This window comes from Protopterus annectens, chromosome 6.part0, assembly GCF_019279795.1.
Source record: "Protopterus annectens isolate FY-2018-M chromosome 6.part0, PAN1.0, whole genome shotgun sequence".
In the NCBI taxonomy this organism is placed as follows: domain Eukaryota; kingdom Metazoa; phylum Chordata; order Ceratodontiformes; family Protopteridae; genus Protopterus; species Protopterus annectens.
This window is the reverse complement of record NC_056737.1, coordinates 739791992-739812010: the sequence shown is the minus strand read 5'-3', so window position 1 is coordinate 739812010 and position 20019 is coordinate 739791992. Positions and strand designations below refer to the sequence as shown.

At 42.2% G+C, this 20019-nt stretch overlaps 1 protein-coding gene across 2 annotated transcripts in view; it reads left to right on the top strand.

Moving 5' to 3' along the window:
* TMEM260 (transmembrane protein 260) overlaps nt 1-20019 on the top strand; it is a 1312140-nt gene that overhangs the window by 962879 nt on the left and 329242 nt on the right. For both annotated transcript variants that reach the window (XM_044074429.1, XM_044074428.1), the window contains one exon: nt 5051-5199. In XM_044074429.1, the coding sequence (XP_043930364.1) occupies nt 5051-5199 (149 nt within the window). The remainder of the gene's footprint in view (nt 1-5050; nt 5200-20019) is intronic.

Below are 20019 nucleotides of genomic sequence, written 5' to 3'. Positions count from 1 at the left end.
TAGCTCACAAACGAGATCTGAGGTAATTCACGCCTAGCATTGTGGGATATAAGGGGGGGCCTCGAGCCAGTGGAACCAACTCTCGAGCTTTTAGAGTGGCCGAGTCGGAGCCGAGGTCGGCTCCGAACCCATCCAGCAAGAAAGAAGGCGAGAAGAAGACAACTAACATGGAACGTTATGGTAAGAACATAACTTCTGTTTGTTTCATGGCTCCACATCATTCCCTTCTAGATCGGGCCTAGGACTTTTCAGCACCCCCTTGTATATGTCATTATTATGCTACTTCAATCCGCAATGACTGGCAACAAACAACACATTGTAGGAGTAAGGGTGCAAAAAGTAAATATCTGGATATTTTTTGAAAATGTTATATTTTGAATGTAAAGTACTTCCTCAAACACGATTTACAGCAAGTTTGAAACATTAGGTTGAGGAACTATTTTACTCCAAAAATATATGAAAAATAATACAGTAATAAAAAAAAATAAGCAAGTAAAACACAACAATTTACATACAGCCCATTATCTAAGCACAGTAATGCCCTCCGGGTTGTGTGTTACTGTGTAAATAACTCCCAGGGGTGTAGAGGCCCTCGACTGCAGTGACAAGCCTCATAATACCCTTGGGCAGGCGTTATTTACACAGTAACGTATCATGTTGGGCATTATTGCTTGCTTATAATATGACATTTTCAAATATTCACAAATAGCATAACATGCCAGATACTTATTGGAAGTCTTTTAGTTGTATGTCACATCATAATGTGAATCTTAATCATGCTGCTGCTACTGAGCACATCCAATTGTCTGCTGCCATAAACTCGCACATTCACACACACCATAAATTAGTATGTGGAGGCTCAGGTGGAAAAAAAAATTTTTTTTAATTCTTCACTGCAATGCAATTTTGATTCTTTATAATACACTCAAATTATGAGCTAACGCTCATTAATACTGTGATTGTGAATCTAATATTACCAAACCATTAATATACCCAAAACATTAAACACAATATCAAAAACACAGGTGCTCAGAAGTTTATGCTAAAAACTTCACAAAAATATTAACAGTGTTCGTTAGTTTAGAAATTGACACTCCCATCTTATTAAATTCTTTAACATATAACATTTCATATCATGGCAAGTAATGCAGTATAGCAATCAACTGTTTATTTAAATGAATATGACACATCCAGTAGACTAACCCTTGATCGGGCTGTTTTGAAAAATATTACCACTTGCTATTGGAAATTTAGTAGCACAATCCGATATAGCCAAAAGTCACCTTTTAATGTGCAAGCTTTAGTAAAACTTTTGCCGTGGTTCATCATTTTAATAGCATTTATATTATTGTTAGTTGCCAGTGAACCATAATTGCAGCAATAACTTTCAAGACAGCTGTATGGATTCTTTCCTCCATCCCTTGCCATACCACCAACACCTTCCCTTCCCTTTGTTTACTCCTCTCCCATTTCAGTAACATCACAACAGTCATCACCTTTCCCAGTGACTTTTTCCCTCCTCTCCTCTCCCATTTCAGTAACATCGCAACAGCCATCACCTTTCCCAGTGACTTTTTCCCATGGTTCGTTGTACACACAGTCTAACAAAGGTGGTAGTCCTGTATCCTTTCCAGACTAAACTGATTTTATTAGGTACATTCCTGATGGAAAAATATTTTTTTCAGCATCACTGCGAATGACAACCAATACCTTAATTTTTTACTATCTGCTTTCCTTTTTGGCATCCAAAAACAGAATTGTTTACTGCATGGTAGTCTTAGGGAAATCATGATCCACCAGTACTGATCTCATTTTCACATTATTATAGCAATAACCCATGCCTCGGTGTGGGTAATGCTGGATTTACCCATAGTTGGTGTGGTTTGGTCACGAGGGCCAGTGCAAACAAAGACAACCGTGGGTAAATCAGCATTACCACCCAGGCGTCAGGTTATTATATCTAATGACATTATTTAAGAAAAAAATAATTATTTTTCTTAAATAATGGCATTGTATAATGCCTCCTTGCTGCCCTTCCGCAGCTGTCTGGTATTCTGTGGCAGTTCTGATGTACTATGCATGCGTATACTTACACAGTACATCAGAGCTGTGGGCAAAAGCAATGGAGAAAGCAAGATCTCCATTGCTTTTTAAAGTGTCTCGCTATGTTAAACTCGTTTAGCATAGCGAGACAGGTTGTAAAAAGCAACGAAGATCTTGCGTTCTCTGTTGCTGTAAAAAAAGAGTTATACTAATGGAAAAAGTCCGGGCGACCGGACCATTTTCCATTACTATAACTCTGATTTACAACGTGCACGCTGACCAATCAGCGTGCACGTTTTGGAATATTAATGGCGGGTCGTTGTATAATGTTCATGTAGGCTGTCATTGCTAAAACAAAACTTGTTTCTTTTATACAAGGTAACAAACTGGACAAAAATCACTCTCAGTCAACCTTAAAGTTTTGATGGCAGCAATCTCTACACCTTTTCAGTGCCTAGTGATTTCTTTGTAAAGCCAGTCACTGTACCTTCTTAGATTTCACAAATTCTGGACATTGTAATCCTTCCACACCATCCAAAACTCTACATAGCCACAAAAGTATGTCAGATCAACCTTTGCTCAATATAATTTTTTTTCTAGGTCCTTGTAGCCCAGTTTTTTAATAGCTATCAATACTTACCCTGCTGGACTTGAGCCCATTAGTCACTTTTCTCCTGGGGTTGTTACCCAGCAATGTATATGAGGCCATAGTGGTAAAATTGAGTCATTCTTTGAGACATTCACTGCAATCACTACACAGAGGTCTCAGGTTGCTTTCCATATTGATTCAGAAAATCTGAAACAACTTTAATTTATTGCTGTACTTCTTCAAAAGTTCCATCTGTTTCCATATCCCAGAGCCTCATAACTGATTAACAGTGGTTTCTTCAGTAGATGGTTGGTTCACATCTACAGGATGCCCCTTGTGTCCCTTCTGTGGATCTATAAACATTTCCTCATCATTTTTTCACAAATCTAAATACAGTATCTTGTTCAACAGGTAACTTATCACTTGCACCAGATTTACACTGAAACAGACCTTAAACTCAAAAATACACCTTTGTAAACTATTACCTGACAGACCATCTGAATGCAGTGACCAAACTATTGAAGCATTATGAGACCTCTGCCCTGTACTGTCCTGTGTTGACATACTGTTTCTTACTCATCACTTTGCACCATATTACAGTGTGCGTGAACTGCATGAAGAATATGATTGGTAGATTGAACTACTTTACTTGCTTGTCTTGTTTGTATCCTGATATTCACTGATTTCTGTGCTACTCTTTCTTTGTCTCTCTGTGGGAGGAAACAGAAGTACATGGCAAAAAATGATGTAGACATAGTTGATAAGGTAAAGTCACTGTACATAAGGCATCTCAGCTGATAGTCAAACTGGAAATAAAGGCATTTTGAACCAGCAGTGCAATCTGCTGTACCTCTCTGCCTCCCATAGGAAGTTAAATTTAATTTCATTTTTGTTTGTTTTTTGCCTCCCCTGCCCCACAAGTATCTTGCCTGCTTTCAACCAGTTGGCCCATTCATTCTGGCAGAACAGAAGCCAGGTATTCCCAAGCTTGACAGCCTTTTCATTCCTACATGGAAATCACTATCAGCCTTCCATTCTCAGCTGGATGGTAGAGAGCAGGCCAGTTTGCTGTCATATGCTATGGGGCTGGCCTATGCTTCAAGTAGATGATAGCCCTGTTGAGGCAGAGGATTGGAGCAACAAGGGTATTCATTAGCTGAGTAACCTTACAGAAGAAATGAAGGGCAAAAAAGTATTCACTTCTTTTAGCTACCTTCAGAGTAAGTAGAGCATCCCTACTAAAGACCACTGGATGTACTTGTCAATCTGCTATGCCATCATGCGTTCTTCCTTGAAGGATAAGATTCTGTTACCATCTTTGCCAGTGTTGGCTGCTGTGTCAGCTGTAACATATTCCAATAACTTACAATGTACCATAAATATAAGGATATTCAATAATTGCCTGTTTCATAAAGACATGGATAAGCTTAAAGATTCCTTTGCAGGAAGTATTCATTACCTGGATCCTGATTGCCACTAAACTCTAATTCTTAATCAGTATAATTAAGTGCTCCAGGTAAAACCATGGCCATACATCTATGAAAAGCTAATAATGTTTTGGCTTGGAGGCTGTTTGGTATGTAGAGCTACTATAAGTTTGGAGATCTTTAATATCCACCCTGTGCAATTTGTGAATACAAAATGGTTGACTATTTCCTAAGTTTTCAGCCTGCCATTCAGTCTTGTTCATCTGGATTAAGTTTAGGGCACTGTTAAGAGGGTACATAAGGGGATAAAGTCCCCACCGCCCAAGTTACTTACTCTTCCTGTACCTGACACACAACTACCTAGCAGCTAAATCTTCTGCCTTCAAAATTTGGTTTATGCATATCACCTCAGTGGTAATGAGCTACATTGTAGGAGAATACAATGATTCTTCTTAAATCCTTTAGCAAATTAAAGAGACATTTGTGTAGGGTAGGGTTTCTAGAGGGGATCTGTACTGTGTCTGCAGATTGCTGCCCCCATATAGTCTACCAGAGCTGTTACAGTATTACTGGGTTGTCTTATTAAAGGAGTGCTCTGGACAAATGTTAACTGCCTGGCCGATGCGTGTATTCATACCTTTATCTATGACCTCTGGCTTACACACATACACACACACACACACACACACACACAGTGATATATTTATGTCAGTATCTTTTTTATATACAGTTATGGTTTGTTCTATGATACAGGACCTGTTTTTATTCCATTTTATATTGTTTCTATACCTCTTATATCTCCAGTGCCTACACAGTTATGACACACTTTTACTGTGGTGTGGGCCTGATCATTTTTATCACTGCCAGTGCTGTTTTTATTGTAATTGTTGCATTACTTTCCTTTCAGCTGTACTTAGTAAAGATTTGTATTTAAAAAAAAAGTATATTTATTTTATGTAATGGCATATTCACTTATTTTTCTAAACTGTAGATGATGACCTATCATTGGTACTTGCCAATGACAGCAAAGCACATACCAGGCATCTCTTTCCCTGGGAACAGATGGAATCCTATGGAAGGAATATTTCTGGATGGATCTGTTACCTTTAGTCTTCTTCACTTTCTTGAAGTAAACAAACAGTAGGTGCAATGTTTCTTTTTTGTGTCATTTTTATTAATATGCCTCCTTACTTGGATCTTATTATCAATTTGTATGTATATTGATTTTTTTCTGAAGCTTATGGTTTTCCATTTTTTTCATAGTTTTGGAATTGGGTTTGTTTAAGCCGTAGAATCTCATAGATACATTTCCAAAATAGTATGGAAACCATGTGATGGCTCCATAGTTTAAGCAAAACGAAGGTGTGTCTACCTGTCTTGCTAATTTTCCCAGTAGAATTCATGTTTATTGGGTCCACATACAAACAGTGTGGTCATTCTTTTTTCTTCCGTAAAACTCACTCTCTCTATTTTTATTGTAACTTTGGGTTACATTTGTGCTTCAAAAAAGCTAAGTAATCATTTTAGTGTTTTTCTTACAGAACTGGTACATAAAAGCCTGCAAGTTGTTAGTGGCCCAATTATCTATCAAGACTTTAAAACCCGTGAGATGTTGTGGGTTTTAGGAACAGTTGCTTCCAATGCTAGATGATTCAACAATTACAGTTCTTTAAAAGAAAGTTGTTTCATAAAATCAGAACAAAGCCGTAATAAAATGATTCTGATATTCTTACAAACAACATGGATTTAGTCCCAGATATAACAGAATTATAACCATATACTCAACTTCAGGTTGGAAAAGTTGCTTTTGCTTCCAGTGCTAGATGATTCAACAAATCTGATTTTATGAAACAACTTTCTTTAAAAAAATTAACAGAAAATATAATAAAATGATTCTGATATTCTTACTTACAAACAACATGGATTTAATCCCAAATATAGCACAATTATGGCCACGTACCCCTCTTCAGAAAAAAAATATCTCGGGGTATCAGTAATAATCTGTTCATATGTGTCTTTTTTCCTCAACTTAAAAAAAAAAAAACTTTAATATTGTAACTCATGATATTCTGATTGTTAAACTTGTAAGTTCTGAGGCAGGACTGCAAAGTTTCCTGAGCAGATGTTAGCTTGCTAAATAATGCAGTTTGTTTGCCTGGGAACTCCAGACTAAGTGTCAAAATTATATAATGTGAATACTGGGAAAACCTAAGTGTCAAAATGATGTCATTTGGAGGGCCATAGCAGAGCTGTTTGTTAGTGTTTTAAAAAGTATTGTTCAGTGAGAAACTAAAAGCATTTGTCTTAGACCATCAACCCAGCACTGCTTATGCTCTTTATATGTGTAAGTAGGATTATAGCATTGTGTTTTCTCTTAAGAATAGCTAAAGATTAGAAAGTTAGATTGTGTTTTTCTTTGACACCAGACCTGTCCTACTATATTGTTTTAAGTTTCTGTGTGATCTCTGAACTCTTAGATATCTCTGTGGTGTAGTAGTATTGTCTTGTGTTTTAATTATTTATTATTAAATATTTTAAAAACCTTTACCTGTGGCTGGTTTGTGTAGAGATAGGCTCTAGAGTATATTGCATATTTATAGAGTTCATGGTAATAGGCCACTCTAATAAGCCTTAGACTAAATAATTGGCCACTCTAATAAGACTTAGACTAAATAGTCACATTACCAATTGGATAATAATATTGCACAGTAATAATTGGACACTCTTTCAAGGGCCTTTGGGTAGCTGATAATTATTAAGCTGGTGGTGGCAGTAATTACTACTGTGTAGTCTGGGTAAAGGGGCACAGCTAGAGAATCTGTGTCAGCCTTTCCCAGGAGTGTCTGTGAAGTTGTATAAATACTTATCTCAAAATGTGGTTGTGTGTCAGCTACCTCGGCAGGGACACAAAGCACTGGTTGGACAGAGAGGGTACTGGAGGTTAACTTGCCAGCTAGGCTGAGATCTGGACCCTATAGCTGTGCCAGTGTGGAGTGTTATTACCTTGAGAGCAAGGGAGCAACCAGCCCCAGACTGACTGTGATCTATGTGTGCACTTAAGGGAAATTGTACTTTACTATGTGTATTAGTTATCCTTTCCTCTTCTATGAGATGACCTCCCTGGTGTTAGTGGTGTGGATTGAGGCTCTTTGATTGCTCGGCCAGGGCACGGTCATCACAAAAAGTAATTCTAATGACATCCTTTTGGCCAAGAAAACAAAGGTCCCATCTCCTGGACAACCTGTCAAGAGGAAAAGGCAAAATATTGCCTCAGTATGCTCATGTCGACACAATGCAGGGGTTCCCTGCTTCTTCCAAGCATGGCCACTCCAGGGCAGAAGGTTTGGATGATCTTAACTTGATTACATTTAGGAATGATCAGTAGTATGAAGTAGTCTAGGAAACTTTACTCAAGAAAATCATACCAAGCAAAATGGAAAAGATTATCCTTCTAGTGCAGATCTGGAGACATTAACTCAAAAAACCTATAGTGGTTGTGGTCCTAGAATATCTGCCAGACCTATGGAAATCAGGTTTAGCTTACACCTCTGCCAAAGATGCATACTTCAGCTATTTCATCCTGTCTCCCAGTGGACCCCCCCCCAGGTGTACTCTAGCCCTTTGGTTAGATAGTTCATCAAGGGGTAATTTATCTTAGAGCACGAAGGAAAGAAATTGCTCCACCCTGAATTCTGTGTTAGAAAAATTGACTCTGGCCCCCTTCAAACCAGCTGCTTCATCTGCTGTTTTTGACAGCTATTACTTCTGGCAGGAGGATTTCTCAAATCCAAGCTTTAATGTGCAAAGGACCTTTGCTAGTCAGGACAGGGTATCCCTGCATAAACCCCCATGCCTTAGGTGGTCTCTGAAATGAACCCAACTCAGGCTATTAATCTACAAGTGTTATTCCAAAGCCACTGAATTCAAGAGAAGAGACTCTGCATCCCCTTGATATACACAGACAGCTAAGATATTACTAACATAGAACCAATGAACTTAAAGTCTATTCAGGTATTTATTTCTTAGGCTTAAGGGAAAAGATGGTAGACCTGTTGACAAACTAACGCTTTCAAAGTGGCTGGTTTACTGTATCTCATTTTGTTATTCAAACTATGGCAAACCTAACCATTGCCAGATTTGGGCCCACTCCACAAGAGCCACTGCTGTGTGTGTGTTTCTATATAAATATATGTATAGATGTAGCTGTAGCTGTATCTTTAAATGCAGATATAGAACCTGGTAAACACTGGTACCCTTGAATTGATTGAAGAACACAAGTGAGGATGGCAGGCTGTGCATGTACAGGCACTAGAGTAGGGTTAGATATGCAAGTGTAGCCCAATGAGAGACATCCCAGGTATTGAACCAGAGGAGTGCATTGACTATGACCTCGATGACTCTTGTAACTGGACATGGTAGACTGTGTACTCACAGGCAACAGTGATGCAGTATCACCAGTGGTCTCTGTATTCTGACCATTTATGGGATGATATAAATAGCTTCACTGCATCTCCTTCCTCAGATGGAACTGGCAATTATGCCAAGCTCTGCACCAGTGCTTTATACAAACACCTGTATAACTGAATTGACTTGGCCGTACTTGATAGGACCAAAGCATGCTCCTCAAGGAAGAGCAAACTGCCTGGTGGACAACTGCCATTAACAGGCTTTACAATAAGAGGAAGAAATTGCTGTCTAAGAGTAAGAGGGAGTGAGCCTCCTAAACTGGAAACACTCCCTCCTCAGCTTTAACAAGGAAATAAGACTTCTTGTAAAGTCCCCCAAAGCACACTATGAGTCCACATTAGCTTCCTCAACAAAGTACAACCACAAGGCATTCTATAGTTACATCTGTATCCTAAAAGGAAAGTCAAGATCTGTGCCAAACTGGTAGTTAATGGTACCGCATATACTGAGCCTGTGGGCATAGCTAACCTGTTGGCCGACAGGTTCCGTGAAAACTTCACTCCCCTGTCCCCACTACACGTACCTCATGACATCCCTACCACCTGTCCCCTACCTTGTGTCTCTAAAGAGCAGGTTGTAAATGCCCTCTCTAAGGCCAAAAACACAGCATCTATGGGACCTGATAACATCCCAGGCTGTGTCCTACATGGGCTCCAACATGAATTAGCAACAGCATTGGGTACTCTTTTCAATCATAGTCTAAGTACTGGCTTTGTACCAGATGAATGGAAAACAGCCGCCTTTATTCCCTTGCATAAAGGTGGTGCTTCCACTGACCATGGGAACTATAGACCTATTAGTCTGACTATCCTTATCTGCAAGGCCATGGACCAAATCATCATGGACCTTATCAATAAAGATATAGGTAATCAGCAAACACTTGACCCTGCTCAGTTTGAATTTGTCAAAGGGAGGTCATGCCTGTTAAACCTGTTGGACTTCTTCGAGACAGTCACCAAGGACCTGGACGAGGGGAAATCTGTGCATACAGTCTACCTGGACTTAGCCAAGGCATTTGACACTATCCCCCACTCGGGCATCATTGACAAACTCCCCCAACTGGGCATCAACCCTCATATCTCACTGATAGAACTCATATAGTCAAAACAGCGAATCCACCTCCAACAGCAGACTCATAATCAGTGGTGTTCCACAGGGATCAGTCCTGGGATCTCTACCGTTTGGAATCTATTTCTCCGAAATATAAGCAAAAACTAAAGGGCTGTGGCTAACAAAGTCTGCTGATGCCCTCAAACTGGGAGCGGTCATAGAATCTCCAAATGATGTCAACATCCTACAAGAAGGTCTTACACAAACAAATAATTGGTGCCAAAGTCAATGCAAAAAAATGTATTATCATTCCTTTCAGTAAAAACAATGTTCCTGCTAACTACCACATCAATAGCAACACCTTAAGTGTGCAGTGGTGAGAGACCTGGGCACACAGGTTGACAGCTACCTTACCTTTGACCACCAAGTCTCCACAGTGGTAAGAAGGGCATTCTATATTGCTCATCTTAACACTGTGGAGGTAGTGGTAAGAAGGGCATTCTATATTGCTCATCTTACCACTGTCTCCACAGTGGTAAGAAGGGCATTCTGTATTGCTCATCTTATAAGTAAGGACATTGCCTCCAGAAAAAAAGAAGTTATAACCTCTCTGTACTCTTCCCTCATCAGGCCAATAATTGAGTACAACGCCCCTTTTGGTATGTACCTTTCCAAGCACCTGCAGCAGTTCGAGAAACAACAAAGGTTCCTCACAAGGAAAATTCAAGGTCTTCAGCATGTGCCCTGTGGGGATCATCTGAAATCACTGTCACTTTATTCTGTTTCATGCAGACTACTCAGAGGTGATCTCTGGCTTGCATACAAGGCAATCTCTGACCCTGCTTTATTGGAAGTGCTGCATATCCATAAATCAATTGGTACATGGATTACTCGCTCCAAAGTCCTTAACCTGGTATGTGACATTAATAAAACCTGCTGGAGGGAATTTGTATTCGAAAGGTTATCACACCTTTGTAACAGGCTCCCACTTCGTGTCAAACAGAGCATCTCATTGGCCATCTTCAAACACAGTCTAGACGATTGGATGGGTGACCTCAAATTCACCCTGGGGGTTCCACCTGTGTCTCTCTTGGACAATGGCAATAGACGCTGATCCTGGAAATAAGGGTAAGAACTTGGCTAGGCTTGTAAGGTCCCTAGGGCCGTTAGCCTAGTAACTTCCTATGATCCTATGACTGAGGCAGTCGATCACAGATGTCCTTGCATCCAGAGCTTACCAAGGGCATATAAGCCATGGCACCTGAAGCCAAACCAGATAGTGGTTGCAGTATGTCTTAGAATGGTGCTTATGGAAGCTACATCTGCCACCATTGAGCTCAGTTGCATTGTATGTCCTTGTCCCTGTACTTCGTGCCACAAATGTCATCCCGGAATCCAAGTTCACACTCACCATTTCCACAGTGCTTTGTTAAGCAACTGATTGCATCTAAAAATCTGACCTGCACATCCACACTGGTTGATGCCAGAAGCTGTAGCTGTATCGGGGATGATCCCTTAGTCATGGTGGTGCCTATCCTGCCAAGTGTTTTCCCTATAGTGGGTATGTACTCAGAGGTAGTGCATATTTCAGAAACTGTGTACTGGGACAGAGTTGGAGTCAATGAGTGTATCTCATGTTGAAGATATCCATCATGCCATGGTGTATCCTTAGCCTCTACCTCCATAGGGACCTCTGTAATGGTTGATGTGGGTGAATCCCTCCCCAGGTTGTATTGGAAACAATGCCACTGCATTATTGTACAGAGTCACTTACATGTTCCGTCATTGTCAACAACAGGTGCCCTACTGACATAATCCCTTTGTTGTCCTGTTGTGCTGAATCCTCCACCAGTGGAACCTATGAAAGCAGGAACACACATGACAACGTTGTCTGCTCACACACTTTAAACCCTGTAACCCCCTTTCACATGCATTGTGTGTGCATTAAAATGCAGCTATAGCATACTTTGACATACATACTTTGATATGCAGGTTATTGCAGCTGTAGACCAGAGGTGCCTGGAACGATAGATATGCAGATAGACCTTGTTCAGTCCTCCCCTCCAAATACATTGTGCTATACTGTACTGTATTGTAATGGGCATTATTAACCTGATGCATCTCTGACTGATATATGGGTAGTTGATGCCAGCCCCACTTCCCCATCCAAGCCCCCCAAGTACAACTGGCTGTTTCATGGAGTGATGTCAGGAGGAAGTCAGCCTCAGTAAGCTGCTTTAATGTTGGTGGTCCACTTCCCTTGGTAGTGGATCTGTCTGTTGCAGTGTCCATTGCTGTTTTCTTTGCACAAACGTGTTGCAGAAAACTATTATGGTCACCCCCAACATTCATATCCTGCACATATTCTTGTCAAATCTAGTCCCGATAATGCTTGTCTACATCACCTTTTCCTTGAATGAGCATGTCATATAAATGGAGGGTATGCTTTAGCACTTCATTCTCTTGGGTTGTGATCTTTTCCAGGTATTGCCTCACTTGGTATGTTGGTGACTGGTGTGTGTATTATGCTGTGCGGTGCCCAGAGGTATGGCTGCAGCCTCCCTTTTTGCAGCTGTTTTGCACAGTTAGTGCTATATACAATCTTCCCAGTTTGTACTGTACCCATGGCCACAGCCTCCCCACCCCTTTTATTACACCTATTTATCAGCTGCACAGGCTTCCCAAAGCCCCCCCCCCCAAACAAAAAAACAAAAAAATAAACTGCAGGCTGATGATGCAATGCCATGTTGTTATCCTTGGATCCTTGTTACAAGTACATCACAATGTCTGCATCAGTGTTACTGGTATTTGCCTCATGGTTTGTTCTTTCTGACATACCTTACCAGGCAGCAGGACTCCTTTCTTAAATCTGTAGGTCCTTCCTTAACTCGGTTAACATTTGTATGTTAATGAATGGTGTCTCAGTAAATGGTGCTGATGGCTAACAAGGGCCATTTAGCATGGTGGTTATGCTAATAAGGCCACTTAGTACTATTGTTTTTGAATCACTGCCATAACATGTTGTGCTACTCAGAAATGCTGGTAGTAGACATGCACATCACAGTACCAAAGCAAGTATCCCAACAGTTGAAAGACTTCAGGCACAGAAGGCAAAAGTAGAACGAAAAAAAAATAGCCAGAAGACCACTGTTCAAAACAATTTATTAAAACAATAGTAAAATACAAAGCTTTCGAGTAAAACTCTTCCTCAGTGCATAATAAAGACAGGTTCAAGCACTACTTAAATATAAAAGCACAGCCAGTCAGTAACAAGCAATCATAATAACAATTATTCACTTAAAGTGCCCCAACATTAGTCAAAACTTATACCAAATCATGCTTATCTTTTAAAACAGGTTTAATGTTAATACTACCATTTAGACCTGGTGAATGATCTGACCTAAAGTAGTTGATCCATTCAGCTAACTCAGTCGTATTTATTAAATCACCCCCATTCCTATTCAGGGCTACTACTTGCAAAATTCTAAACTGAAATCTATGCTCCAATCCAGAAGTAGCCGTATGCTTTGCTAGGGCATTGGTAAGGACGTTCCTACAAATGTCAGAAAAATGAGAGTTTATTCTTTCCTTTAATTTTCTATTTGTTTTGTCAATGTAAAAACATTGGCACCCAACACAATTAGCAAAATAAACCACATTTTATGTGTTGCAAGTACCTGAAGCTCTAAATTCGAACATTTCCTGGCTCAAAGGATGCATTTTTCTGACATTCGTAGGAATGTCCTTACCAATGCCCTTGCAAAGCATACGGCTACTTCTGGATTGGAGCATAGATTTCAGTTTAGAATTTTGCAAGTAGTAGCCCCAAATAGGAATGGGGTGATTTAATAAATAAGACAGAGTTAGCCGAGTACAAATGGATCAACTTCTTTAGGTCAGATCATGCACCAGGTCTAAATGGTAGTATTAGCATTAAATCTATTTTAAAAGATAAGCATGATTTGGTGTAAGTTTTGACTAATGTTGGGGCACTTTAAGTGAATAATTGTTATTATGATTGTTTGTTACTGATTGGCTGTGCTTTTATATTTAAGTAGTGCTTGCACCTTTCTTTATTATGCACTGAGGAAGAGTTTTCCTCGAAAGCTTTGTATTTTACTTTTATTGTTTTATTAAATTGTGTTTTGAACGGTGGTCTTCTGGCTGTTTTTTCATTCGTGCACATCACAATACCATGAGGCATGTGACAAGAGTGCTGTTGCATCTCTCTTGTATACCTGTAGCGCCCATGTGCAGCATTAGATAAACACAGTAGCACCATGATACAGATCTACATTGTGTGACATGTAATCTACACATGTGCAGCCATGAAGATGATGATACCATTTTATTTCTCGAGTGCACCTGACTGCATGCTTATATGGCTACTTCAGCTGCTCTGGGATGCAAGGCTTCAACTTGATGTACCCAGGAGAGCAAGATTTTATTGATGTTCTTTGTGTTTCAGTGCTGCATTTATCACATTTGGGTTATCCTGCCAGGCGTAGCCCTCAGTCGGCCCGAATACCAGAGGCTTAGTATTTCTGTGTCAGTTGCTTTTGCTCCAGGAGTGACGTCTGGTCATCAGTGGTATAAAAACAGGCAGCTGACGCCATTACATCAGTCTTCTTTGCTGAGGAGCCCGAAGCAAAAGCAGTTCACACGAGTGCCAGTCGGCTGCTACCTGAGTTTTCATTTCCGAATTGATGTTAAAGTCTTCTAAAGCTAAGTACTCCACTGAGGATCCTTTTTTCTTGCTCTTACCAATGTCAGAAAAAGTTAACAATTGTCTCGCCTGTGGAAAGCAAATACCACACGGAGACTTCCATTCTTACTGCGTCGCCTGTTTAGGCCCAGACCATGACGTCCCCCGCTATCGCTTTTGTGCTTTGTTCAACGCGAGAACTATACATCATCGGGCACTTATTGTAGCTAGATATTTTCGCTGTCAGTCCTTGAATTCTGATATGGCTTTGGTAAGCCATCCAACTACTGATCTTCTGAAAAAATGTAAGGATAAAGACAGAGACAGACCGCACAGTTCCAAAACTGCCGATGATGCTTCTGTTAAGCTAGTCATCAGTTCTTCAGTCCTCAGTGAGGCGCTTTCGCAGCCCCTGAGGCCCTCTGTGGATTCGCAGGTCACTAAGGAGACCCTTTCAGAGTCCGGTGTGCCGCGAGATTCTTCTTCAGCTAAGGATCCTGTGGATATCTCTACCTTGGATGGGTCTGGAGCCGCTGAGTAGGCACTGGCTTCGAGGAAGTACTTCGCACTACCGATACTCGACACAGACCAACTTCTTTTGTGTCTTCAGTTCTTTCAAAAACAGCCGAATTTCTAAGGCCCAGGGTACGAACTACACCCAAAAACTGGCGACCCAAGCTCCAGGCACCTGCTTCCTTGCCTCAGTCTCAAATGCTTAAAATGGCAGAAGACCTTATAATGCTTATGAGGGGAAGTCAGGCTACCCCTTCCAAAAGAAAAAGAGACTTGTCCCCAGTAGTTTTATCTGAACAGGGGTCCAATGACTCGGATGCATCTGAATATGAAGATATACAACCCCTCTCTGCTTATGAGGATTCTGATGCAGAGGAATCAAGCCCTTCAGCCTCTCCACCTGAGGACTTTTCCTTTGGGGAAACCCTACATACTTTAAGGGAGCAATTCCAATGGGAATGTCCGGACTATCCTCAGTCTTGGATGTTGTGGGTGATGTTTTTATGAAATCCAGTCTGACTCCCGACACCCTCCCTCCTGCTCCCTGGAAACCTGACAGGTATTATAAGAGTCCCTGACTCTCACAAATTTCTTTTCAAAAATCCTGCTGCTGACCCCGAGATCATCACTCAAGGACCTAAAGGAATCAAAGCAACTTCATCAAAGAATCCCACCCCCTCAGATAGGGATTCCTGAGCATTAGACAGATGGGGTAAAAAAGTATGCACCTCTGTTACTCTTGCTATTAGAGCATTAAATTGTCAGTTCCACATGCTGAAATATCAGCAACATACCATGGAACTCCTCAAACAAAAAAAAAATCTTCTTTTCCTGCTTGTGCGGAAAATAAAGAGTTACAAGAGTTAATGCATTCTGCAAGTCAAGTAACTAAGCACACCTTACAATGTGGTTTGACACCCTAGAAGCATCTTGCAGGGCAGCAGTCACAGGTTCTGTCATTAGAAGGCATGCTTGGCTTAAGGAGCAGACCTTGCCAGACCATGTCAAATCCAAATTATTGGACGCACCCTTGCACAAAGATAACTTATTTGGCACCAAGGCAGAAGAGGTCTTAAAATGGGTGGAAGAAAAAGCTAAATCTATGCAGACAGTTAAAGACTTCTTACAGGTCCAGCCACTGAGGTTCAGTAGGCATTGCCCCTCCAAGCACTGGTCCTTTCCTGCATCCTCCAGGCCAACTCCACCTAGACCCAGGGGAAGCAGACCTCCCAGACAACGGCCCCAGGGAATGCAGAGATCTAAGCAATGGAGTTCCTCCTCCTTAAAAACAGGGAGTGCAAAGCCACCCACTTATGGTAAGAACTCACAATGACTTTACACTTCCACCCCCTCCCTCTGCCCACCTGCCTTTGCCCCTAGGAGGAAAACTCTCCTTCCACAAAGGCAACTGGGCCACCATTACCAACAACCGCTGGGTCCTCAACATAGTGTCCCAGGGATACAAATTTTATTTCCACACTCTGCCAGCCCCAAACAAGTTCCCAGATCTTCCTCCAAATGAGTGGGCAGAGGTCAAAAAGCACGTCCTTTCCCTGCTCTCCATGAGGGCAATAGAGCATGTCCCTGCAAAACGGATAGGCCAAGGTTTCTACTCCAGACTCTTCCTGGTACCCAGAAAAGAGGGCACATGGCTCCCCATCCTCGATCTATCCATTCTAAACACCTTTCTGGCAGTACCAAACTTCAAAATGCTCACCCTCAAGCAGCTTCTACCTGTGCTTTCCAAGGATGCTTGGTTAGCCACCCTAGACCTAAAAGAGGCCTACCTACACATCCAAATCAGGGAATCATGCATGAAATACTTACATTTCAGGGCAGGATCTATGCACTTTCAGTTCTCTGCGCTTCCCTTTGGCTTATCTACTGCTCCCAGAGTTTTCACAAAATGTCTGGCTCCCGCCATTGCTTTTTGCAGACAAAGAAACATTCAAATTGACCCATACTTAGACGACTGCCTGATTCAGGCAGACAGTCGGGAAAAGCTGCTCCAGCACCTGACCTTTGTAAAGGACCTGCTGACCTCCCTGGGGTATACTATCAACGAAAATAAATCAAAACTAGTCCCTACACAAAAAATTGTATTCCTGGGAGCAAGCCTGGACACAGCATCCCAGATGGCATTCCTTACTCCAGAAAAACAAGCCTACCTGACAGGCTACTTCTCTCAACTAGCCACCAGAATCCAGTTATCCGCAAGGAAAATCCTGCAAGCTGTAGGGTTCATGGCCTCTTGCATTCTGCTCATTCCATATGCCAGACTGCATATGAGGAAACTACAGTGGTACCTAAAAAGCCTTTGGTGTCAGCACTCTCAAGACCTGGAAACTCTTATACCAATGATACCTTGTCTAAGGAAAGATTTTCTTTGGTGGGCAGCAGCATGTAGCCACAACAAGGGAGTTCCCTTCTCACAACCCTACACCGCCCAGACCCTCACCACAGATGCATCAGACTATGCCTGGGGTGCTCACCTGGACAGCAGGTGCATTCAGGGCCAGTGGAGCCCAAATCAAATATATCTGCACATCAGCCAAAAAGAGATGTTAGCTGTTCAGTGCGCCCGGACAGCTTCAGACTCCTACTCTCCCCGGGGCCTATGCTGATCAAAACAGACAACACCACAGTGATGTGGTATATCAACAAGCAGGGAGGATCTCACTCTTATCCTCTCTGCAGGCTCGCCATGACCCTTTGGCACCCAGCTTCAGCCATGCAACTACACCTGTTAGCACAATTCCTGCCAGGCTCTCTAAATTCTCTGGCAGACAACTTAAGCAGAAACCTGCTAGACCCACATGAGTGGAAGCTAAACCTCAGAACCAGAGAACCTCACAGCAAGGCCTGGAAAGTGGATGCTCTATTCTTCCAGTGGGTAAACCTCTCAGTTTGTGCATTTCCCCCTGTACCACTCATTTCAAGGGTACTGCTCAAAATAAGGGAGGAAAAACCGAGGGCAATCCTGATTGCCCCAGACTGGCCACGCCAGCACTGGTACTCACTGCTGGGCAGCCTGTCACCCTTGCCACCATGTCACCTTCCTCAGATCCCAACACTCCTGACCCAGAGGAGTGGAGAATTCATGCATCCCCAATTGTAAACCCTCAACCTGGCAGCATGGCTTATTCCCTGACCTCTCCTCAAGCTGCCACCCTAAGCATGCAAGTTTTAGATGTTATACGTGAGGCCAGACACCCCAGCACTAGAAAATCCTATGCTGACAAGTAGAAAAGGTTTTGCACCTGGATCCAGGCTAAGGGAGCCGGAATGGCACAGCCCTCCCTACCTCCCATCCTGAATTACCTGGCAGACCTACTACACAGGGGTCTATCCTTCTCTTCTATTAAAATTCATGCCTCAGCTGTCTCTGCTCATTTCAGCACAGAGCCACCGCTATTCTCACACCCTCTCATCAAACAGTTCCTAAGAGGGGCAAACAACTTAAAGCCACCTAGAAGAGCTCCTACCCCAGCTTGGGACCTTAACTTTGTGTTGGAAAAGCTCACCCTGCCCCCCTTTGAACCTGCAGCTTCAGCAGAGTTAAAATTTCTCTCTTGGAAGACAGCCTTGCTTCTGGCCATCACTTCAGCTAGAAGAGTATCAGAGCTACAAACACTTATGGCTGAAGAGCCCTTCATCATTTTCCATGCTGACAGGGTCTCCCTCAGGACTAACCTATCCTTCATGTCGAAAGTGGTGTCCAGTGTGGCTCTCAACCAGTCCATTCATTTGCCCACCTTTTTCCCTAACCCACAAAACAAGGGGGAAATGATTCTGCACTCTCTAGATGTGCACAGACAGCTCAGTTTCTACCTGGACAGGACTAAATCTTTTAGAAAAACTGATCAATTGCTAGTCAGCTTCACTGCAGGAGCAGAGTGCAAGGCCATATCCAAACAATCTCCAAATGGATAGCACACTGCATCCATTTCTGCTACAGACTGCACAGGAAACCACTCCCAAAGGGATTCAGGACACATTCTACCAGAGCAACCTCCACCTCTGCAGATTTTCTCAGAGGGGGTCCCCACCAGGGACATCCTGGAGGCTGCAACATGGACGTCTGTTCATACCTTCACCAAGCATTACCAACTGCATATCTTCTCCAAATCCAGGGCAGGCTTTGCCACCACAGTCTTGCAGGGCATCCCAGCCAGCTCCCAGTCTTCTTGACTGCCTCCACCCTTTTCTTCCCTTTGGGAATCAACCCAAATGTGATGCCTGCAACAGTGAAACACAAAGAACATAGTACAGTTGTGTACACTTACCATAAATGTAGATGTTAAAGTGTATTCACTGTTGCAGTCCTGGTTTGCCTCCCTCCATCCCCCTTGTCTCTCTCTCTCTCTCTCTCTCTCTCCTTACAAGGAAATTTTGGTATTTACTTTCTACTGGTGGTGTTCTTCCACCATAACCTAGCTCCCTATTGGGGGCTCAGGACAGGGCAAGAAAAACTGATGTAATGGCGTCGCTGCCTGTTTTTGTACCACTGATGACCTGATGTCAGTCCTGGAGTGACAGCAACTGACGCAGAAATACTAAGCCTCTGGTATTCGGGCAGACTGAGGGCTACCCCTGGCAGGATAACCCAAATGTGATGACTGCAACAGTGAATACACTTGAACATCTACATTTATGGTAAGTGTACACAGCTGTACTTTCTTTCCACAGAGGGAGTTTCAGGAGTGCCTGTTAGGGCAATATGATGTCCCCTGAAAAAAAGAAATTACCTTTCCATCCCTCCCGCCATCTTTCATACCTTGTGTGCTTCTCTCTTCCTTCTCCCTTTTACTGATTTCCTTCCTAGTCCATATCTTCCCCATTCATATGATGAGCTGGGTTTACACTTAACTGTGCATACTCTGACTAGTGTATTTAACGTCTGCTATGTTGCTCATCTTCTGACAGATGAACACAAGATGCGGCTGTGTGGCATTGAGTGGTTTGTCTGTAAGCAAGCCTTGACTTGATCGTGCTAGCCTACCGCCTTGTGTTGTAAGTCATATAGGTCATGCCCCCTGCTGCAGCACTGATACAATATTTGCACAGCCTTTAGATGCTTTTCCAGTTAACATTACTATTCTCTTTAATTATGTGACCCTTTATTCACAGTGCCATTCTTATTCAATTGCTTCATGTTTGATTAGATGTATGAATTCTTGTCCAGTGCCCTATGGATGAATCCCAATCTATGTCTGCCTCTGGGG